The sequence below is a fragment of the Zootoca vivipara genome, chromosome 7 (genome assembly GCF_965207765.1).
Source record: "Zootoca vivipara chromosome 7, rZooViv2.hap1.1, whole genome shotgun sequence".
NCBI classification, from domain to species: Eukaryota; Metazoa; Chordata; class Lepidosauria; order Squamata; family Lacertidae; genus Zootoca; species Zootoca vivipara.
This window is the reverse complement of record NC_142590.1, coordinates 44,309,267-44,333,272: the sequence shown is the minus strand read 5'-3', so window position 1 is coordinate 44,333,272 and position 24,006 is coordinate 44,309,267. Positions and strand designations below refer to the sequence as shown.

The 24,006-nt window shown below is 45.5% G+C and overlaps 2 protein-coding genes across 5 annotated transcripts in view; both read left to right on the top strand.

Annotated features, from left to right (window-relative positions):
* Positions 1-296: 296 nt before the first annotated feature.
* On the top strand, positions 297-14,000 carry LOC118089039 (uncharacterized). 3 transcript variants are annotated; one of them, XM_035123392.3, is made up of 2 exons: positions 297-428; positions 10,371-14,000. In XM_035123392.3, exons 1-2 carry the CDS (start codon positions 410-412, stop codon positions 11,609-11,611), a joined length of 1,260 nt encoding a protein of 419 aa, XP_034979283.2. In that variant the 5' UTR covers positions 297-409; the 3' UTR covers positions 11,612-14,000. The 3 variants fall into 3 exon arrangements, with proteins under 3 accessions (XP_034979283.2, XP_088529371.1, XP_088529372.1); XM_088673245.1 differs by lacking the exon at positions 297-428 and adding an exon at positions 2,633-2,909; XM_088673246.1 differs by lacking the exon at positions 297-428 and adding an exon at positions 6,719-9,422.
* The window catches only part of BEST4 (bestrophin 4), a 29,640-nt gene continuing 5,943 nt past the window's right edge, over positions 310-24,006 (top strand). Inside the window, exons 1-5 of one of the 2 annotated variants that reach the window (XM_088673243.1) lie at positions 310-428; positions 20,346-20,530; positions 21,102-21,196; positions 23,282-23,515; positions 23,718-23,872. In XM_088673243.1, coding sequence (XP_088529369.1) covers positions 20,379-20,530; positions 21,102-21,196; positions 23,282-23,515; positions 23,718-23,872 — 636 coding nt within the window. In that variant the 5' untranslated portion in view covers positions 310-428; positions 20,346-20,378. Of the gene's footprint in view, positions 429-17,254; positions 17,282-20,345; positions 20,531-21,101; positions 21,197-23,281; positions 23,516-23,717; positions 23,873-24,006 lie in introns of those variants that run through there. The other variant, XM_035121417.3, reaches the window with a different exon arrangement.

The window sequence follows — 24,006 nt, the reverse complement described above, 5'->3', positions numbered from 1 at the left end:
AGTTGCACAGAACTCTTCAGCAGGTGGATTTCGCAGCCTGGGTAAAGAACAGAGGCCAGGCGGCCACGGGCCAGGACGCCAAGAGAACCAGGCAACATTTCTCTCAGCAGAGCCCAAATGCAAGGTGGGGGAAAGAGGTTTGTCCTGGGTTTTAGATGCGCGCAGCTGCCCTGAAATTCCAGCGTGCTGGGTGAGCGGAGAAGGAGCGGATCGCGGTGTTGACGCGCCTGCCGGCTTGCTTCTAGCCCAGGCGAGGCGCCGTTTGCAACAGTTCCGCGGGGGCCACGCCCCGGGGAAGAAGGCAGAGCCAAGTGCTGCCCGGCGGCAGAGATCGCGCACCGCCAGGCAACCCGGAGCGCCCGAGGTATGGAAGAGCCTTGAGAGAGGCTCCCCGCAACGCGCCCAGAGAATGGGACGGGACGGGGCAGGTGAGTGACTGGACACCTTCAGGGCTGGGCGCACCGCCCTGGGCAAGGCGGGTGGGGTTCGCCTAGGGTTCCCCTTACCCCTCCCGCCCGAGAGCGCCCTCTTGCGTTTCTTGCTCCCTTACGAGTGTCCGTCAAGCGCAGCCGAGATATTGGATCAATGAATCAGTGGGTCAATGAGACTTTGGGGCGAGGCGGGGGGGGGGTCAGGGGAACCCTCGTCTAATCCCCACTACACCCTAAGTGTTTGGGGTGGCGATCGCGCGCAGCTGCCCTGCTCGCCTGTGTATCACCGCGGGGGGGGGGCGAGCTGCGTTGTTCGCAAGAGCGCTGGCTGATCTGTCAAGGGGGAAGCAATCTGGGACGGCGAGGAGGATCTCCCTGGCATTTCTCGGCTCGGCCCGAGGTGGTTTGCCATGAAGCAGAGGGAAGATGCCCTCTGTTTCCTGACCTTCTATCCCGGGAGACCAGGCTCTCCTCTGGTCAAGTTATTTTGAGTGAGAAGAACGCGGAGTTTCGGCCGGCGAGTCTTAAAGAAACAGGGGCCTCATTGTTCCAAGTCTGATCCAGGCGGGGGGGGGGGGAGGCGGCCACTGAGGAGGAAAATCCGCTTTCTTGCCTCCCTGGTTTGCCCCGCAGTCAAAGGGCCCCGAGTATCTGTTTCTCCTCTTTTTAGCCAAACATGAAGGGGAGGGGGGAGAGTCTTCACCCTTTTCAAAAACGCAAACAGGTGGGGTGGGGGGATAGGACTGCCCTTCAGAGTATTTTGTGTGCTGCAGGAGGTAACAAAAGAAGGTAAAAAGATACCTCTTGCTGGACCGTATTCTCGTGGGTGAAAGTGCGTGAGCATCAGGGCAGCATTCAGCTCTTCTGGGGGAGAAATGAAACGTTTCTCTCATCGCCACTGCCTGGCGGCGCGAAGCAAATCCAAGGGAAGGTATCGCTTTCCATCTTTTCGGCCGGGTTTCCCACAGTTCCTCAATTGCCCTTCTCTCCGAGTCACTTGCACCCCCAAGGCTTTAGGGGGCAGCAGACCCTGGGAGAGGAATGGGTGGTTCTGCAAAGGCTTGATAGCTTGTTTGCTGTATTTTTGTAACCAAGCAAATAGTAAACTTCACAGAAGGTCACCAAGGGTGCACTGCGCAGAGCCATGCCTGTGCTGGTATAATTGTTACACACCAGGCAATTCCTCCGAGGTAGCTGCTTTCTCTCAGGTTTACATACTTCCCCTGGCACAGAATTGGTTACTGGGGGAACGTCCAGCGTACAGTGGCTGGCTGCACCATGCGTTTGTGTGTCAGCACCCCCAAGTTCTACTCCTCCTTTGAAGAAGAGCTGGGAAAGGAATAGCCAGAGCTTGTCCCGGAGCCAGTCCTAACATTAGGCAAAGTGAAACAACTGCCTCAGGTGGCAAATGCTCAGGGGCGGCAAGCAGGTATTGGAGGGTGGAGCTGTGTGTGCTACAGGTCCCTGCCCTTGTGTGCTGGCGGATGCTGTCCTGTCACAAATGTTGAAGTAAGATTCAAGAACCTGTCCCTTCAGCTTCTGTACATGGAATTGTGGTGTGCAGGGGGCAGGGGCGCCATCTGAGGGGTTGGGCAGAGGCCGAGGGTCCCCCACATTTTCAAGTAGGGGCTGAGCCACCTCAAAATTCCATGGCAGCCATGCACACGTCGTGCATGCAGGTTGTGCGATGTCCTCGTGTCACTTGTGCAAGTCGCACAGCATGGACGCAACACATCATTTGTCTATCCTGGCCCAATGTAGCGTGTGAGACTGTGGAGGGGGCTGCCTATGAGAAGGGAGAAAGTGAAAAGAGCAGTGTCGCTCACAGGGTTACAGTGTGGGGTATAGGCATCCTACTGCAAGATATCACAATGCAGACTTGGGTGTAAGGTGTGGAGCAGGGTAGGGCAAGCAGGGTAGCTTGCCTGACGGGTTAGGCAGAAAAGAACATTAGAGCCATTGCTAGGATGCCTGAGCAGCAAGTATGTGGTGATGGTAAATTCTGAATCACTGTTCAGAGGCCAATGAGATGCTACATCCCACTCCTTGCAGACAGACAACTGTGGTCTAGTGTGCATGGGGAGTATTAAAATAGGCAGTCTTTCACCTGCCACTGTGAAACGGTGCAATGCCTGTGAGCATTCTGGTCATTTGTTTCTGCCCGCAAGAGAGCTATTTTACCCTGGTAACAAGGCTGTAAACAGAGGTCTTGCGACGGGAAGTGGCCACCTTAGGGCAGCATTTCACAATGCGGGAAATGGTGAGAGTGTGCCTGTGAGTCAGCTGCATACCTGGATTTTGTGCTTTCAGAATAACATGGAAACGGAAAACTCATGATCTCCCCTAGCAGGGAGAGAGTCGTTCATTCTGCCTTACCTATCAGGGATATATGCTTCAGCTTTCCATGTGCATGTTATGCTAGAAATGGAGGCGGGGGAGAGATGTGCACTCACTACCTGAGAGAGCTACCTGGACCAGGTATGGGAAATGGGGTAAGAAGACTAAAACTCATAGCTGACCCAATAATTTTGCTGCCTGGGGCAAAGGACAATATTCCCTCCTCCTCAATTGCACACACAAATGCGAACTAGACTAGCAGCTGAATCCTACTTCAATGCTTTTGATGGGGCAGCATCTCTCACTTCACCCAAGGGCAGCAGGCTAGCTTAGTGGGTAGGGAGAGTGTTGTCATGCTCACATATTGCCTGTGGGCTTCCTGTGGGCATCAACATGTTGACCATGTTGAGAACAGAATGATGGACTAGATGGGGCTTTGGTTTGATCCAGCAGGGCTTTTCTTGTGCGCTAATGGGGTGCAGCCCAGGTTGCATGACACACACACAGCTCTCTCCTCCAGCACCTTGCTGCCACTCTACTTGACACCTGTATGCTACCTGCAGAAAGTAATGCTGTGTTGCAGCAACTGCACCAATACATATCACATGATTGGAGTAATGCATGTGTGATGCCTGTGGGAGTTCATGGCCTGGGCTGTGTGGTGCCTCTTTGCCTGCTCACAGTTGTGCTGTCTGTGACACATTGGGAGAAGGAGCCCAGTGCGACACAGCAATCATTCCCACTACTGGGATCTTACTTCTGCCAGCTCAGGAAGGGTGGTTGCTGCTGCCACCATCCAGTATCCACTGCTTGAGGCAACCGCCTCAATCGGCATAATGTTAGGGCCGGCTCAGAGACTGTAAACAAAGGGATCACAGACTGCCTTGTGAATGCTATGGATCTAATCTAAAATCCTGTGCCTAACAGCAGCCTGAGTCAGATGCTTCAAAGGAAATGGTACAACAAAAGCACATTTGTGAAGCAAGCCATCCGTTGTCAGGCATATGATTTTAGCAGCTAGAAAATTTGGGGTCTGTGTCCCTCCCAGAAAAGTGTACCTTAACAGATATTGTTTTGGCTTGACTACCATGAATTTGTCTCAATTTTTAGGGGAAACTCATTAGTACTGTACTAATTTACATCCTGTGATCCCATGACGAATACAAATCTACAGTTTAATCATGACTCTTCTGGAAAAACAAAAAACAATTTTGCTCCTGGCCAAAATAGTGCAGGTTTCTGTTCACACCAACAGAGGTATGGCTGCTGCTCTTTGCCGCTTTTACATTTCCCAGGGAATCAGGCACTAATTTTAATAAGCTGCTTTATGAGTTTGGAATTGTCACTGGACCTTTAAGGACAATAGCCTGGAGAGGAAAAGCTGACATCACTGCTCAGGAAGAGTCCAGGGAGGGACCCTATTCCGGCTCAAGGTATTTTAATTGTTCCAGCACTGCCGAGATAAAATCAATGTCTCCTGAACAGGTTCCAAAGCACCACAGCTTCCGTTTACACACAATGGCAAAAGCATAACATTATAATAACACAAGTAGCGGCTGGCTTGGCTAAAAGATGGGAGGTTGTCAAGAGATACAAATAAGAAGCAATTTAGCTTTTAGAAATCTAGGTCTGAGGTCTTAAAAGCTCAGGATTAAGCTGTCCCAGTGTAGATCAGAACAATGTAAAATACAACTTTAAAAACACCTTTAAACAAATTGCAATCGCAACTAGGGTGGGTCCTGAATTTATTTATATCTCTCAAGTATCAAAGGCAAGGGTTAAGAGGTGTGTATCTTCAGCATAGGATGAAAGCTGTACAATGAAAGTGTCAGACACACCTCTGTGATGACTGAACTCCACAATGTAGGGGCAGCCACAGAGAACTCTCTCTCATGGGTCAACCCCACGCCTGAGCTTCTGAGGGTGGAGGACCTTAACACCCAAGAGGGTGTTAATATCTTTCAGATATTCGGGACTGAAGTCATTTATTTATATAAGTAAAATGACACGCAGTTACAGCAGATAAATGTTGTAAATACATTACACACACACACACACACACACACACACACACACACACACACATATATATATATATATATATATATATATATATATATATATATATATATATGAGCACCAGTTTGAGGTTGTGCCTATCTGCCCCTGGAATCTACTAGAAAGAGTTTCTACATGGTACATTCTAGTCCAGGGATTTCCAAACTGTGTGCCAAGACATGCCTTAAAAAAGTTAAGCCAGTGTTTTGGATCCATCCACCACTCTCTGCCTGTTGAAACACAGAGGCCCCAAGCAGCATTGATCCTCCCTCTTTCTGCCCATACATGGGCAGTGGCATCTTTCCAAGGGAATGAGTCTCCCTGACAGGCATGAGAGAATTCCAGAAACATCACCATTGCCCAGGAAGTCTGGCCTCATCCCGAACCCTCGAGTAAAGGGGAAGAGTGGACAGTGTTGGGAGCAATATTGATCATTAGGTTACCCTCCAGCTGCAAGGATGCCTGCGCATCATTCTAGGAGCAGACCAACAAAATATATACGTCTCTCTCTCTCTCTCTCTCTGTCTCTCTCTCTCTCTGTCTCTCACATTCATATTTTATTGAAAAAAAAATCAAATATAAAGCAGTAAAGTGATACAAAAAGAAGAAGAAAAGGGGAAAGGAACAAAACACAGAACTGTGTAAAGGGAAAAAAACATTAAATGAATATATACAAAAAACACCCTAACCCATACATTCTTTTATAAATTTGATATTATCCTAATAGAAATATTAATAGTCTACTACATTTTGTATAAATTTGTTCCAAATACAGTATTGTCATATTTATCCAAGCAGAGTCTATGTCTGTAAGCAGTTCGTTTGTAGGTTGCAAGTGTTATCATATTATCAATCCAATCTTTACTCTTCCAGTTCATCAATATCAGCCTCTTGGCTACCACTAGAGCATATCTCTCTTGAGTGCAAGGGTAAATTGTGCCTCTAATCCATTAAAAAAACCCAAATACCCTATTCCAGGTTACAAAAGCTTCAGAAACACAGTTCCAATCCTTGTTTCCTTTTTTCCATACTGTCAGAAGGTCACTACATAGCTGACAGAGAGGAAGTAGCGCACACTTGTTATTGTTTAGTCGTTTAGTCATGTCCGACTCTTCATGACTCCATGGACTAGAGCACGCCAGGCACTCCTGTCTTCCACTGCCTCCCGCAGTTTAGTCAAACTCATGTTGGTGGCTTCGAGAACACTGTCCAACCATCTCGCCCTCTGTCGTCCCCTTCTCCTTGTGCCCTCCATCTTTCCCAACATCAGGGTCTTTTCCAGGGAGTCTTCTCTTCTCATGAGGTAGCCAAAGTATTGGAGCCTCAGCTTCAGGATCTGTCCTTCCAGTGAGCACTCAGGGCTGATTTTCTTAAGAATAGATAGGTTTGATCTTCTTGCAGTCCATGGGACTCTCAAGAGTCTCCTCCAGCACCTTATTTCAAAAGCATCAATTCTTCGGCAATCAGCCTTCTTTATGGTCCAGCTCTCACTTCCATACATCACTACTGGGAAAACCATAGCTCCTTCTTCATGGCGAAGGGGCTTGAATAACTCAGAGAAGCTATGAGTGAGCTATGCCGTGCAGGGCCACCCAAGATGGACAGGTCATAGTGGAGAGTTTTGACTAAACGTGATCCACCTGGAGCAGGAACTGGCAAGCCACTCCAGTATCCCTGCCAAGAAAACTCCATGGACAAAGACAACAAACACACACTAGCCATTTGTTTTGGACTCTGGACTTCTGGGAATGCCCATTTTAGATTATTATGACTTTGCTCACTTCAAAATGTAACAAGACAGCCCTTCTGTGTTTGGGGGAACCTCTTGCTCCTTCTGGGAAAGGGGGGTAAAGGAGAATCCAGGGCTTGTCTGCAGAGTGGAAGGAATAGAGGACCTTTTTCTGCCTCCCCACTTCCAGCCACTCTCTGAAGACTGCAGAAGGGACCTTTCTTAAGAATATTAGTGGGGAGGGAAGCATGGCTTTGTTTTTTGAAGTATTGAGATGAGGACTAGACCATGTCAAAAATAAACATAAGATTTTAGCTGCAGTTCATTCATTTTCAGTTTCTAACACTGGTTTGGGAGCTGTTTTTTCCAATGGGTTTATCCCACAGTGGGGCAGTACCATTTGAACCCCAGGACCACATGGATGGGACCAGGTGTGTGGGTCCTCCCCCCATCACAGAATCAAAACCCTTCCAGGAGGATAGGTAACCATTCCAAGGAAAGGCCTTCATGCTTAGCCCTGCCCAGGTTGTGGTGAGTAATATCTGTACTATGGGCTCACTCACTCCTTGAAAAATGCCTCCTGTGGTGCTGACATAATGTCTAAAGGCCACCTTAGCAAGAGTGTGGTTACTTCTCTGAGCTGTGTTAACAGCAAAGATGGAGCTAATCACTGTTTGCAAGGGATTTGGAGGCAATTCTTTGTTTGCATTTGGTCTGGTTGCTTCAGAAACCCTATCAGCGTATGAGAGTGCCTACGTAACCAACACAGGGATGGCTGAGGGAGACACCTCAATACGAGTGGCAGGGAGTGGTTGGCTCTGCACTGAAGATCGATAGGGCAAACTTAGAAGAAGAAGAAGAAGAAGAAGAAGAAGAAGAAGAAGAAGAAGAAGAAGAAGAAGAAGAAGAGGAGGAGGAGGAGGAGTTTGGATTTGATACCCCACTTTATCACTATCCGCAGGAGTCTCAAAGCGGCTAACATTCTCCTTTCCCTTCCTCCCCCACAAGAAACACTCTGTGAGGTGAGTGGGGCTGAGAGACTTCAGAGAAGTGTGACTAGTGCAAGGTCACCCAGCAGCCGCATGTGGAGGAGCGGAGACATGAACCCGGTTCCCCAGATTACGAGTCGACCGCTCTTAACCACTACACCACACTGGCTCTCCTTCTTCCTGACTTCCTTACAGGAGAGGAGAATGTGTGGCACTCCAGATATTGTTGGACTACAGCTGCCACCATCCCTGACCATTGGCCATGCTGGCTGGGGCTGAAGGGAGTTGGAGCCCGACAACATTTAGGGTGGTAGTCAATGCTAGTCTTAGGTACAGTAGACGCCCAGCCTAGCACTTGTGTGTTCAACCTTTGCGTTTCATGTCTTTTTGCAGCTACTGGAAAGGGACTAGGTTTAGGAGATTATAAATGCCTTCCTAGCACAGGGAATGGTTCCAGCTGCCAGGAAGGAAGAATATGTAAGACCACTCCTGAAGAATGCCTCCTTCGATTCACAGGATTATAATACGAATCAGCTGCAAATGTTTCTTCCTTGGGCTAGGTGTTCGAGTCAGTGATTGATGGCCAATGCAAGCGCTAAATTATGTGTCTGGATAGGTTTGCTGGAACAGACGAGTTTTTAGCAAGCATCTAAAACAGTATAGTGAAGGGGTGCCTGCCTAGTGTCAATAGTTCCAGAGGGCAGGTGTTGCAATGCTAAATGAGTGACTTCCTGCAAATCGGAATTATATATTGAAAGAGAAGCCCAAACAAACCCTAATCTGTTGTGAAAATTGTAACAACGTATGCTGCTTAATCTGTCAGATCAACCTCCCCCAACCTGTTGTCCACCAGCTGTTTGGACTGTGTACACACCATACATTTGAAGCACCCCCAAAGAATTATGGGAACTGTAGTTTACCCCCTCACAGTGCTATAATTCCCAGCATCTACAGTTCCTAGGATTATACAAGTGGGAAGATGTGCTTTTGTTCGATATTGTTGAAAATATTATTATTGTAATTTTGTAATAAGGAAAATGCTTATACATTGTATATGGCTTTGAGGATTTTGTAAACTACTTTGAGGTTTTATTACAATCAAGTGAGATGATAGATAGATAGATAGATAGATAGATAGATAGATAGATAGATATTAAAAAATGAATAGAAGAAAGGGGAAAAACACTTAAAGCAAAAATGAAATAAAAGAAAGAAATCTAAGTATCATATAAGCTCACAGAAAGAAAGGTTTACACTCTCAAGTCTTACATCACATATTATTAGCAGCATTGTTAATGTCTAGAAATCTGGGGGGGGGGAGTATCAAAAATCTATCCCAAAATATCTTTCCATGATGAAGCGTGAGTCAGTGGTGGGCTCCAGCAATGTTCCTTTTGAGCCACATAAGTTATAAAGCTGTAAGTTACGAAGCTTAAATGTCCTCCTGTCCGCTTCAACCAACAGGCTATATATATCCAGGCCCAGATTTGGACATCCTGCTGCCTGAATCTGGTCAGTAGTAGCTGTCCTTTCTCATACCAGCAACTTAGCACTTGGAGGAGAGTCATGCTGCTCACTGTGACTCCACAGTGCCCCCAGTGACAAGTGTGGTGTGATTAAAGTCACCAGGCTATTTTGGGGGGTGGGGTTGGACAACGTACAGGTGCAGTGGTATAGCAGTGTCTTCCTCAGAACCCTTGGTTGCTGATAAGAGGAGGAGAGCACTCAACCCTTTGGCCTCTGGGTCTCGATCCTTACCGACATTCAAGAAAGAATATTGTTCTGTGATGCCACACCTGTATGGTAATAAGCTCCAGTGACCAGCAGGGGCACAAACTAATGATGACATCAGCCCACACAGCTACCAGAAGCCTCCAGGTGTGTGTTACCATTGATATGATAGGAAGTAATGGAGTTGTTGCTTCATAAGTTATAATTGCAAGAATTGAATAGTCAGATATGTACCACTCTAAGCTCCTTTCGCAATGAAGCTGATACTCATTATAGGTTTCACTGGACAGGGGTTAAATTTCCAAAGAGGGCATATGAACCCAAATCTAGCCCCGTTAAAACTTTTAAGAATTTAATTGGATGTTTACTGTGTTTAAAGGGACCCAGGTGGCGCTGTGGTTAAACCACTGACCCTAGGGCTTGCTGATCAGAAGGTCGGCGGTTCGAATCCCTGTGATGGGGTGAACTCCCGTTGCTTGGTCCCAGCTCCTGCCAACCTAGCAGTTCGAAAGCACATCAAAATGCAAGTAGATAAATAGGAACCGCTACAGCGGGAAGGTAAACGGCGTTTCCATGTGCTGCTCTGGTTCACCAGAAGCGGCTTTGTCATGCTGGCCACATGACCTGGAAGCTATACGCCGGCTCCCTCGGCCAATAATGCGAGATGAGCGCGCAACCCCAGAGTCGGTCACAACTGGACCTAATGGTCAGGGGTCCCTTTACCTTTTACTGTGTTTAAGCATACATTGGCACTAGGGGGTGCTAATGCATTAAATAAAATGGTATTCCTGGTTCTTTAAAATCTAATTCACATTGTAATATGAATTTTAGCTCAGGCACATTAATTGTGTGTGTATATATATATATATATATATATATATATATATATATATATATACACACACACACACATACCTACCTATGCATTATTTGTGAATTTGGTGAACAACTACTGGAACCCAATTTAGAGGCAATGGCACTTCACAGATTATTGTCTGTTACGTCTGTGAGTGAACCAGGAACAACAGTGTTGCCGTCTAGTTCCCGCCTGTAACCTGTGAGAAATCACTGATGCTTGTCATCTTTTTGCTATAGGTCAGAAGAGGTGGACACTCATACTCTTTGGCCTTGTCCTCTTAGCAAGAGAACTCGTGTTAGGAGCTCTGGAAGAGACGTGCAACTGCAGCGCAGAAGTTGATTTCCAGGAACTGCAGACCAAATTGGCTCCTGAGATGTGTTGCTTGAATCTCACCAGGACTAAAATCAACTCCTTGGACTGGAGCATCTTCACCGGAATTGCGGGTTTGAGGGAGCTCTACCTATCAAACTGTGGCATATCAGACATTATCAATGCAGAGAATGGCTCTTTTACATTGGAGATTCTACACTTAGACCATAACCAGCTAAGTTGGCTCCCAGATGCTTTTCTAAGCTTTGCACCCAGCTTGCGTGTCATTCATTTGGAGAGCAACCAACTCCAGAAGCTGCCCGAGTCATTCCTGAAAGCATCTGACCAAATCCAGGAGATCTACCTTGCCTTCAATAACTTGTCTTCCCTCCCTTCGGGGATTTTCAAACCCTCCCTCCTCACGCTAGATCTCTCCAACAACAGCTGGCACTGTACTTGCAGCTTGCTTGAAGATCTGGAAAAATGCCTACCTGCACCATTTAACGTTGAGGTGACTTGTAGCACCCCAGAGCGTTACCATGGCATGAATCTCAGAGACATCCCTAAGCAGGAGGTGTGCCGCAACCATAGCCTAACGGCTCTCTTTGTTTGCCTGCCTGTGGTGGCTATTCTGGTTTTGGTCACCTGGTGCTTTTGCAAGCAGCAGAAGAAAACCACCTACCATCCTCACGCTGGGAAGGAATGCCGGCTGGCTACAGTGGAAAGAAACGGTGCCAAAGAGCCGGGGGCCCATCACTGCTACATTGCATGTGAGCTGCCCATGGCATCGGCTGCAGAGAGCGAGAAGAACATCTTGTTGAGGAACCAGGTCTTGCTTAAGCCTTCAGCTGCACTACTAGGGAGCAACAGGGACCTCTATGAAGAGGTGGAGATCAAACTGGGGGCTTCTGATGATTCCTTGGTGAAGGCCAATGGGGAAAGCCTTGAGCAAGAGAAGTCGGGATCCAAAAAACTGACTGTTGCAGAGGAGGGTTACACAGGTGGGGAGTCTGAAGCCGAGACAGTGAGTGTGACAGACGTTCTGAAGGATTCTGCAGACCGTGAAAAGCTCTATATGAACCAGTCGGTAGATTATTACAACCTGGTTCCCGGCATTGAGCTGGAGGACTCGGACCACATGGAATATGAGAATGTTGACCTTTGCTGAGGCTGCTTGTTGACCCATAGTATGATAAGAACACAAAATAGGCTAATTCTTATCCAGTTTATGAAAGGGACAGCAGGACCACCAGCTCCCAACATTATGCAAATTTCACAAATAATGAGAGTTCTCTTGTAAATGATTTTGTGTTCCGGGATTTGTTCTTTCTTCTGTGCCTTTGGAATGACATAGGTGTTGTTATTAATATGCCTAAAATGACATTTTCATCGGGGTCTGCTCCAGTTTGGGGGTGTCTGATGGAGGAACAGTATGAGCTGCAGCTTCTAGCCCTTTGATAAAATTATTTTTTAAAAAATTGCATTGCGGTTTCCAGTAGAGGTGAAGATTTCTCATGATCTAGCCTCCTTCCAGGAAATAAGATGTGGAACACAAGACTTGGGGGCAGTGGGGAGCCCATATGAGCAGGGATAAAGGTTGCAAACTGGGACAGGATAACAACTGTGCCCATTATTTTTTAATCTGCTATTTTACTTAGAGAATTTTTTGGCATTTTTAGATTTTGGGGGGTATTACATATCCCTGCCTGGCTTTGCCGGAAGCTCCCATCTAAATCCCCAAACCCTCTTCATTGACCTTCTTTTCTGCTGTGTGAGCTGGTCTCTGCACTTCAGTTTCTTTCCCTGTCAAACACCAATCATAGATGGGCTCTGCATTCCAGGAATCTCCTCCAGTTATTTAATGGCTCAGATTTCCTCTGCAAGGAGGAGAGTGACATCTAGTGGAGAGCTCTGCACATAGCCACCTTTCTTTCTGCTGTCCTTCTAAACATTGAAAAACCTTTCCAGCATATTTTCACTACATCCAATTAACATTTCTCTGATCTAAGCTGAGTGCAGTCATTTCCTTCTGTTTATTCTGATGGAACTTGCTATGCAAGTAGCCTGATCCGGGGTGACAGGTAGGTGGATGAGTGGTCCTGCCTCATGTTTTAAAGATGGTGTTTTGGCCCCTTCTGATTTTATGATTCAGCAGCTGAGCATCACAGAAATTTATGTGGCACAGAAGTTAATGAAACTAGAGTAGCTGGTTAGTAGAAATCAACATATGAAATTCTTGTTTCATATTTTCCCATTAGGACTGCCATTGGCAGGAGAAGCCATAACTGGCAGAATTCCCCTTCTCAGCACCGGCCCTTCCATTTGCCAGACAGAGGCAAGTACCTCAGGTAGCAGATGCTGGGGGTGCAGACCATTAGCAAGAAGTTGGTAGATGGAGTTGTGTGTGCCAAGCTTCCTAAGCTAGGCTTCTGCTCTCCTAAGAACGTAAGAAGAGACTGCTGGATCAGGCCAATGGCCCATCTAATCCAGCATCCTGTTTTCACGTTGGCCAACTAGAAGCCTATGGAAAGCCTGCAACCTGGACATGAGCACAACAACCCTCTGCCCACCTTAGCCTCCGAGCAACTGGTATTCAGAAGCATTACGCCCTCCAACTACTAAAGGCAACACATAACCATCATGGCTACTAGCCATCAATAGCCTTGTCCTCCATATATTTGTCTAATCCTTTCTTGAGTTAGTGACCATCACTGCCGCCTCTGGTAGCTAATTCCATAGCTTAACTGTGCACTGCATGAAGAAGCACTTTTATCTGCCCTCAAACATTCAACCTCATTGGATGTCCACGAGTTCTAATGTTACGACAGAGAAAGAACAGTTTTCTATCCGCTTTCTTCACATTATGTATAATTTCATAAACTTCTGCCATGTCACCTCTTACTCATCTAAAACGTCTCAAATGCTGCAGCCTTTCCTCGTAGGGGTGTTGCTCCATCAGCTGCTGTAGAGGATACTGAGATGCCACCAATGTTAAGATAAAATTCAGTTGCCAGCAATCTAATTGTGTATGTGGAATTGAGAGAGAGAATGTACTGTAACTCAAGGCATAAAATGTCTTCAGCAGGTTTTGTCAGGGTCTAGGCCAGGGTCTCCAGCTGTTGTTGGACTACAGCTCCCATCATCCCTAGCTAACCGGGACCAGTGGTCAGGGATGATGGGAATTGTAGTCAAAAAACAGCTGGAGACCCAAGTTTGAGAAACCCTGGTCTAGGGTGAGGATGAGACACCTCAGGCCTACAGGGTGTCTAATGCATCTCCCTCCCTCCCTCCCTCTGGCCCCCTGGGGCTCTCCCCATGCCTTACATAACTCCTGCTCCACAACGACCTCAAGTGCTTTTCCCTGGTTATACTGTGTCCTTGAACTGTGATATTGTAAAGCTCTTTCTACCATGTTGCAATGCTTCCTGGTTTTCTCAAGAGCAAGATATATAGCTGTATAAATATATTCCATATGACAAATGAAAGCTCTGCTTGCCAAAGAGATGCTAGCATCTTAACTCCCCGTCTTTATAAATCACAATGCACTGAATGTAAAAGACTTAACATATTTTTTTGTGTTCTGATCTAACTTTTGCACTAACCTATTCAACCTATGATCTTTCCGGACTGCATCCCTTTCAAAAAGAGAAGAAAAGAATACTAGTGTATGTGGGGCGGGGGGGGGGGGAGGAATGTAAGTAACATGGAATAAATTGCTATGTTCTACCTTTTGTAAGAGTTTAACAAAGATGCAAAAGTGTGTCTTTTTCTTGCTTTCTTCTTGCTGTTATATGGATGGAGATGGCCCAAGGCATTTTGCCACCTGAGGTGGACCAGCAAATGATGCCCCTGCCACCCCACCTCTTCCTCCTAAATACTGCCCCCCCCAATGCTGCAGTGATAGACTTGCTGCTGGCTTCTCTTCCTGCATCCATTTTTCTGCACCCTTACTCAGAACGAGGCATTGTGGAACAACTGGGTGGGATTTGCCTATTGAGATGGACATTCAGCAGGTGCAACATTAATAACTTACTGTATCTGCAGAATATGCTGCTTTAATCAAAGATGTACAGCTATGGCATACGCTCTGTCCTACCAGACAATACCACCCACCCACCACAACTTAGCCTAACACAATCCAGACTACAATTGTGTCACAACTTTTGTGGATGTAATTTGGTCAGCTCTGCTTTAATGCTTCCTGTTACTACACACACACACACCCCACCATTGGAACTGGCTGGGGAATATAATTCATTGTAATTTTGAAAGGCATTACTTAAATTATCCAACAATCTTTAGATAGCTGAACTCCGAAACAAGTGGGACAGATGGGAAACAGGTGAGTTTGCTTTAATCCTGAAGAACTGAAAAATTTGATTTAGATCAACAACATGCTGCTTATGACAAATACTGCCTTGCGCAGAGTCAGGCCATTTGTCTATCTAGCTCAGTACTGTCCATGCTGGCTGGTAGTGGCTTTCAGGAAAGGAACAATCACAGCCCTACTTGGAGATGCTGTGGATTGAACCTGGTTGGGACCTTCTGCCTTAACGCAGTGGCTCTGCTACTGAACTACGACCCTTCCCTAAAGCAAATGAGAAAGCTCTCTTGGAGGATGGATTTACAAGCAGCAATAACCATTGCAATCCAAGCCTACATCCCCGTGGGATAAATTACTTCTTTATGACACCACAGAGCTGTAAATTCATTATCTGTGTAAAGTCCAGCTATGTTTCCCAGGGGAATTCTCACAGAGGATATATTTCATCCATTCTTCAGAGACAACTGTTAGAAACAAGTTACTATGAGAGGGTGTGAAATAGGAATCAATGAACCATGATGCAGGTCTCCTACAGGCAGGAGTTTCTGAGCTAATGCTCCTTGTTCACTCCTGTTCACTGTTTCTGGCACCAGGCTATCTGATGCAGGTTAATCCACGGCCCTTTTGTAGATGTCCAGTGAGTGAGCCTGTGGATGAGGGAGGAACTGTGATCGGATCCGCTGTGTCTTCCCTTTCTGCTATTATTTTATTATGGGTCCCCCCCCCCCATATTTTCATCCGAATATCACAAGAAAACAAAAAAATTCCTTCAGTAGCACCTTAAAGACCAACTAAGTTTATATTTTGGTATGAGCTTTCGTGTGCATGCACACTTCTTCAGATGCACACGAAAAAGTTCTGCATGCACACGAAAGCTCGTACCAAAATATAAACTTAGTTGGTCTTTAAGGTGCTACTGAAGGAATTTTTTTATTTTGCTTCGACTCAGACCAACACGGCTACCTACCTGTAACAAGAAAACAAGAATGCCTTTAGTGCTGAAACCATAAGGAACACATTAAGGAACATTAACATTCTTTGGCTGAAACCCTGGTCACTCATTAACGGAAGTCCAGACAGCTAAGATCACATCAATGCACTGGCAAGACGCACCTATTTATGTGGCTATGTTCTTTATACACATAGGCACATGCTCATCCTGTAAAGTGTGATGAGTGCCTAAGGCTTCATCTGGAGATCAGCTTCTTGCAATGACGGTAGCATTAGTTTGGAATTGTGGAAACCTTACCAGAATAAACACAGCGCATGATTGCATGATCTGTACAGACAAGAGCACACATGGCTTGGAGTAGTATTGATGTGATATGCATTACAGACATACCTGGTGTCTTGAAGCATCAGTAGTCTTTAAGGTTTTTGTTTGTTTACTTATTTATTTAACATAATTCATGGGTGATATGATAGCCATGTTCAAATATATGAAAGGATGTCATATGGAGGAGGGAGAAAGATTGTTTTCTGCTGCTCCAGAGAAGCGGACACGGAGCAATGGATTCAAACTTCAAGAAAGAAGATTCCACCTAAACATTAGGAAGAACTTCCTGACAGTAAGAGCTGTTCGGCAGTGGAATTTGCTACCAAGGAGTGTGGTGGAGTCTCCTTCTTTGGAGGTCTTTAAGCAGAGGCTTGACAGGCATATGCCAAGAATGCTTTGATGGTGTTTCCTGCTTGGCAGGGGGTTGGACTGGATGGCCCTTGTGGTCTCTTCCAACTCTATGATTCTATGATTCTATATACTGCTTGATTGTCATAAAACCTCAAGTGAATTTACAAAATAATAATAATTAAAAATTAAAGTTAAAAGCAGGTCTTTAAAAACATTCAAAAACCACTTCAAATCAAGAAAAACTAAACAACAATTAAAACACGTGTAACTTCTACACGTCTGCATAAGCTTACCTAAACAAAAATATTTTAAGCAGGCATTGGAAAGAGGACAGTGAAGGTGCCTGCCTGGTGTCAATAGGCAGGTAGTTCCAAAGTGCCACACTAAAAGATCGGTTTCTTAGAGAATGAGTACTGTATGGCAGATGTAGCAGTGTCAGTTCTGCAGAGCAAAGCACTCAAGTGGGCATATATAGGGTAAGGCGATCCCGCAAGTAAACTAGTCCCAACTTGCTAAGTTCTAATAGTAACACATTGGACTCGGTCCGATTTAGAGGCAGGCGTGCTATAAAAGTGGGGGAAGGGAGAAGAGAACACTACCTTAAGCTCTTTAGAAAAAAAGGTGAGGTGTAAATGTAATAAATAAATTAGAATGAATTTTCCATCCATGGCTTAATTTTCACAAAAGTAAATTATAACCATGAATATCACATAGGCATTTACACAGTTCCCTGTTCTTGAGCTACTAACAGCCTACCATCGATCATTCTGAGCAGTCTAGTTTATTTACCATGAGTAAGATATTTAAAGGAAGTGGGTAACAGCTTTTCTTCTTTCTCTGCATTAGTGAGACAGTTATAACCAGCCTCAACTTAACTCCCAGGACAGGTAAGAAGTTCTAGCTTCTTTTCATCAGGGAGGTATTGTCACTTTGCGGTTGCCACTCCACTCTGCCCTAAGCAAAGCTCCTGTGCCTTTATTGACTGAATGGCAGTAGAAACCTAACAGCAACAGCAGTAGTTTTATCTAATGCTGCTCACGCCTGCTGAATATCCACTTAGTAAGCCAAAAGCAGAGGAGCTGCTTCTCTCTCACACGCAGCAGCTCCAGTGCTGGGCTGGCCATGCAAGCAACCTTTCATTTCTCCATGTGTCCTGGCAGCTGTCTTGCTCAAGATTGCCTGTAATTCTGAGACTCAGAGTGCAAGTCTAAACACATTTACCCAAAAATAAGGCCCTTTTGTTTCAATGGGGCTTACTCCATTGTAAGTGTGCCTAGGATTGCAGCCTATGAAAAGTCATCTTATGCTGCCTGCTGTGTTTTTGTGGACCTCCAGATCTGAGTTACAGTACTCACTCATCCCCTCCTAATTACCTTCTTAGGTCACCCCCTGGTTCACCTCCACTGTTGTTTCTCAGGAGGTGAGGAAAGCTTTAGTATCTCTCCAGACAGAGCTCACTGTTCCGTGGCTTCCAGACATTATTAGTAGTATTAGGGCTACCATACTTCCGGAATTTCTTGGACATATCTGGGATTCGGCTGTTAAAAATAGTGCCTGGGCGCAAAGTTTGAAAATTGGTCAAAATGTCCAATAGCAGCCCGTATCAGAAGTGTTGATTTTTTGTGAATTTTCCCCAAAATAGCTTGAAATGTTTTTGGGAGATTTTGCACAACAGTTTTTGTGTCCGGTTTTCACTTTTTGAAATATGGCAACCCTATTAGTTGTAATCCCTGACAATGGTGTGAAAGCTGAGGCTTGCTTTGCTACCACATTAGTAGTTCCTGCCCCCTTGAGATTACCATTACCTGTTCACTCACTCCCCCCCCCGCACTCCTCCTCCTCCACCAATGTGATGATGATCTCAGCCCATTGCATTCTAGTGTTTTCTGTGTAGTCCTCTATGGTTTCTTCCATACCCAGTTTTCTTGCAATTGTCTTTTGGTAACAAAATTCAATGGCAGCACTAGCTTGACCTGTGTGGACAGGCAATGCAGGACTGAGGCTTTTTAACTGTTCTTGTGCCATTAATTAAACCCTTCCTGTTTTATTGCTTTCCAATGAACAGGAGTCGGGGATTAGTGATAAATTGCATATATATCCACCACTGAAAAGCCTCTCTTGACTGTCTCATGCAGGAGGCTCTAATTCCTGCTTTCTTCTCATCATTTATTTTAATTGTAGTGAAATCTAGCCTCACATGGGAAGCACTCACTTCAGTAGTGTTTTATTGACACCTTTATTGGCTGTATACTTTTTTATTGGGTACATGTCACCTCCAGGTTCTGACACCCCACCCCCTTGCCTATGCATACCAGTTGCTGGGGAACAACCCTGAGAGAGGGCTGTTGCGCTCATGTCTTGCTTCTGTTCCTCCCATGAGCATGTTTGGGAAACGGAATACTGTACTGGACTAGATGGGCCATTTGCCTGATCCTGCAGGACACTGATTATGTACCTATCACAGTAAAAATACAGGTCCTTGATCTTGTTTAGTTCTTATGCCACAAGAACTATTCTATTCTATTCTAATTCTATTCTAATTCTACTCTAATTCTACTCTAATTCTACTCTATTCTATTCATGTCACATGAAATGTCCTCTAGGAAGGGACCACTCACATGCCAACACTCTCTGGAAAGATTGCAAAGCATGTTGTGCGGTGGGGCTCATTTTCCTGTACAGTGGTACCTCGGGTTACAAACACTTTGGGTTACAAATGCTTCAGGTTATAGACTCCGCTAACCCAGAAATAGTACCTCAGGTTAAGAAATTTACCTCAGGATGAGAACAGAAATCGCGCGGCAGCGGCGGCAGTAGTGGGAGGCTGCATTAGCTAAAGTGGTACCTCAGGTTAAGAACAGTTTCAGGTTCAGAACAGACCTCCGGAACGAATTAAGTTCTTAACCAGAGGTACCACTGTATAATTCTGCATAATTCTATTACAATTGCCTTGGAGAAAAGCCATTTATTCGGATCACCAGAAAAGAACTGTTGTCCCTGAAGCTGATGGGTAATTGTGAAAATGGAGAGATCTGTGACTAGAAAAAGGTCAGATTATCTGGATGTAACTAATGGGTGCAGTTTGTGGCCCTTGAGTATGTCCCTTGAATAAGGCAAGAACATACTATCAAACCAGGGCTTGTCTCAGCCGGAACTTTCCAGAACTCTGTTTCTGCACCTCTCAGGTGGGTGCCATTGCCATTATTAGAAAACAAGGGAGGCAGCTGTGGTGAGTTCCGGCACCACTTTTTCTAGAAAAATAGCACTGTGCAAAACCATTCCTGCAGAAGATCTCATGGTGAAGTAAATGGCCCTTCTGTTATTTGATTGATTCTTTGTACCAGCTACCAACTTTTAAGAAGGGCCAGCTTGGCAAACTACTGTGTAAAATCACCCAAAATTTTAGATGGCTTCAAGTGATTTAAAATACTAACTTCACTTGCCACTGCTGTATAAAAGTGACAGCAGCACTTGGACCCACCTGGATGGCCTGCCCTGCAATGCCGCACTCTGAGGGAAGACCCCTTCCTCAGACTGAGGTCCAGGGTGCTCACACTGCCACCACTTTGTCAACGATGAATGGGTGAGCGAGAACCCTTCCCTCAGAATGATGCCTGGAGTGCTCTTACCATTACTTTGTTAGCAGCAGGTGGGTGATCAATTGAGCAGGTGATTAGTTGAGCAGGTGAAGGTGGAAGGGAGGAAGAGCGGTGAACAGATCGTACAGTAGCTCCAGTGACCCGCTGGCTGACCAATCATTCGCAGGCAGCTCTGTGGGCGGGAGATTTGGCCACGATTCACTGCCTCTCCCAATTTGTTGCCTGAGCCCTGTGGATCAATGCAGCTCCTGGCAGGTCCAGCCCTACACTTAGCTTTCCATAATCAAGGTGGCAGGAGAGAAAAGAGAAGTGATATTTTCCTCCCTGGGTGTTATTTCTCTCCGTGTCTCAGCTGGTGCCTGCATGAGGCACAGACAAGGCAGCCATGACAGTCTCCTACACCTTGAAAGTGGCCAATGCTCGCTTTGGGGGCTTCTCCAAGCTACTTTTCCGTTGGAAAGGGAGCATCTACAAGCTGCTCTACAAGGAGTTCATTGTCTTCATCTTGCTTTATGGAACACTAAGTGTCATCTACCGGTAAGTTGGCAATACCCTGTTTAATGGAATGAAACCTCGCCAGGGGGACATAGTTAAAGACGTCTGAACTTAAATTGCTGTTCTTTTTTTAGGAGCATTCAATGTTGTGGTACTTTTGCTCTCAACTTTCAGAGCTTCATTACCAATCTGCTTGCCCCCTTTAAACCAATCTCAGACTGTTTAGTGGGGAGGAAGGCTCCCAGGGGTGACTTTCCTGCTGGGCCTCTCTCTCCATTACAATTGCGTTCCACTCAGCCCACCAGGTCATTTACATGGGGATGACTTTCCAGTCTTTCTTCCCATCACAATCATGCTCTTCCCAGACCACCAAATGGGCTGCAAGGAGCACCAAATACATGGTGCTCCCACCCCCTGTCAGCCGTGGACTGGAACAAAATTAGGCTGTGCACAAGGGCCAAATTTGGCTGTGGGAGGCAGACTGAATACCTGCAATGGACTGCACAGATGGCCTGCAAAGGGCTATGGGTTGCCCTCATGTGTTTTAAAATATTTTGTTGGGATTGAAGAAGAATGTTTATACCATGAGAGAATTCTTCCCCATCTCCTGTAGGCACCTTCTGAATGTGGATCAGAAACGGCTCTTTGCAAAGGTGGCTGAATACTGCAACCGCTCCACTGACCTCATCCCTCTGTCCTTCGTCCTAGGTATGATTAAGTACCTGCTCTTGATAGGAGGCCTTGTTGCTATGGTTTCTTGATTGCTTGCTTTAATTAATGCCCCTTTAATCTTTGATTGCACAGAATGCCAAATCATTTTCCATTGGGAGGTAACACAAATCAGTGGCAGAGCTCATGGTATGCATCCAGGAGTGAATGAAGAGTCAGGTGATCTGAAGGACTCTTGGCATAGACCACTCTAAAAGCCTTGCTCTGAATTACTGCGGAGGCTGACCCTGACATTTGTGTGTGTGCGCGTGTGAAAGTGAGATTAATGCAGCAAACACCACATCACGAAAAAAAATTGTGAGTGGTGTCACAAAACGAAAAAGGGAAGTGAAAAAGCAGGAGATGGATAATTAAAATTGAAAAGGAAGTGACAGCTTGACAGGTGAGAGAGTTGATGTCTAAATGATGTACAGCTAGGGCTGCAAAAATGCACAATGAACATGCCTGACTCTCCTGAGTAAACAGTTTTCCCAGAAGAAAGAGTCTATATCAGAAATGCAAGCCTAAATTGGTCTGCTTAAAAATGATTCCATTGTGAATTTTCATTGCCTTTGCAAAACTTTACCGTAAAAAGGTCAACTAAAGTAAAACTGCAATTGTCCCTAGCCTGAATTATTAGGAGTTGACTTGCTATTCCTAGAAGGAAGGCACTGGAAGGAGTAAACAATGACTCTCCATGCAGGCCAGGTGTTCTTTCGTGCTTCCAAGAAGCCTATATCATGTCATAGCAAGCATTGGAAGGGAAGGGTAAGAGGGGAGAACCCTTCTATTAGGCAGATGGGGCAGCTGCCTCAGGCAGAAGATGCTGAGGACTAAGGACCAGAGGTGAGGTGTTGGAAGGCACAGATCTGTGTGTACCATGGGGCCTGCTCTGCACTTCAGGCATGGTTGAGGTTGCTGTAGAAATTGGAGTTCTTGGTAAAGTCCAGAAGTAAACGAAAAATTACAAGAACTCGGGCCAGAAAGGATAATTTCAAAAAATCTCCACAAAGTTTTATTCAGGATAACTTCCAGTAAATATCAACATCAGGACAAGGCCCTGTTTCGATTATTCTTCATCAGCGAGGTTTCTCAGGTCTAAGTGTACCAAGTATGTTTGCTTTTTGCAAAGTAACTTTGCTTTTTGCAAAGTAATTTTTCGTTTACTTATGGTTGAGGTTGCTGGCATATCAGTAGCTGCTGTTGTCAACTCCATTTCCGTACATGCAATATGCAGGTGGGGTGGGAAGAGGAACCCTCTTGTTCTTTGCCTGGATGGGAAACATACCATTCCCCCCCTCATACGAAAGCTGCAAGAAGGGGAAATGGGAGGGCAGGGGGGAACCCAGTGGTTTTGAATGTGTTAATATTTTGTTTATATGTGCAAATCTAGAGGGTTGGTTTTTGCCTCCATGCCTGCCAGAATCCCTGAATATAGATAAATATAACTCTTTGCACTTCCCTGTTTTGTATGGCTGCTGTTTGTTTTTTGACTCAGCCACAACCTGAAAAATGAAAAAGAGTGAAGTTTATGACGAATCCTAAGCACTTGGCAATTTCCTAGAGAAATGGTTCCCACCATTAACAAGTGTGGACTCTTTGAAGGATTTTTGTAAATAAAATGCCTCTAAATTGTGATTGCAGACTTCTGCATTAAGTATTAAAGATTTTTATTTACCTAATAAGAAATAGCAAGCTATGAGGTACACAGTATACTGAAACTTTTCATTACTCCATTACCAAATTCTAAATGTAAAAAATAATTCGACAACTTCATAAATCTTTAGTTTTGTAGCTTTCATAAATGTTTTTGCTTCTTTTGTAAAATGACCAACCAACAAAAAGGGGAGTGAATTTTTTTCTTGTGTCATGCAGATAACTTCTAACAATTCCTTAACAAAATTATTTGACAAGTTAACCAACTCCTAGAGCTCAAATGGGTAGAATGTTTCTGCTCTCAGTGCCAACGTGCTAAAATGGCAGCAGTTCATTATGCCTGATGACTTTGCCTCATGCTCTCTCACTGTTTCCATGTTCTCATCCCTCATCCCTGCTAATGCCCCTTCCACCTCTCTCTCCTGGCAGGTTTCTATGTCACACTAATCGTGAACCGCTGGTGGGCGCAATATACCAGCATTCCTCTGCCAGACCAGCTAATGTGCGTCATTTCCAGCAATGTGCATGGGAAGGATGACAAGGGCCGCATCCTGCGCCGCACTCTCATCCGCTATGCCAACCTCTCCTCTGTGCTCATCCTGCGCTCGGTCAGCGCTAGAGTCCTTAAGAGATTCCCCACTATGGACCACTTAGTTGAAGCTGGTGAGTTTAACTTGGGGAAATGAACACAATGGTCTGGGAGTCTACTTTTATTAGTCTTTCTAAGGTGCCACAGGCAGCAAGAGATTATTCCACTAGAACTTATTAGGACCCAGTGTCCCTGACTGGTGGCCCCTGAAACTCTTCCCAGTATCAAGGAGCAGATGGAAAGGTAGCGCTCCAACTTTCCCTTCCTCTCTTGCAGGTTTCATGACACAAGATGAGCGCAAGAAGTATGAGAGTCACCACTCAGACTTCAACAAGTATTGGATCCCTTGTGTGTGGTTCACTAATCTAGCAGCCCAAGCCAGGCGGGAAGGAAGGGTCCGGGATGATGTGGCACTCAGATTGCTCATAGATGTAAGTTGGAGCAACAGGGGAGGCAGCTGATAGCTGGCAACCTTTAACCAACCAGCTCCTTCTTCTGCAGCATCTGGCAGGGTTGTGTTTTTCTTCTTTCCTTACTTGCTTGTATAGACTCAATGTTTGGCAAC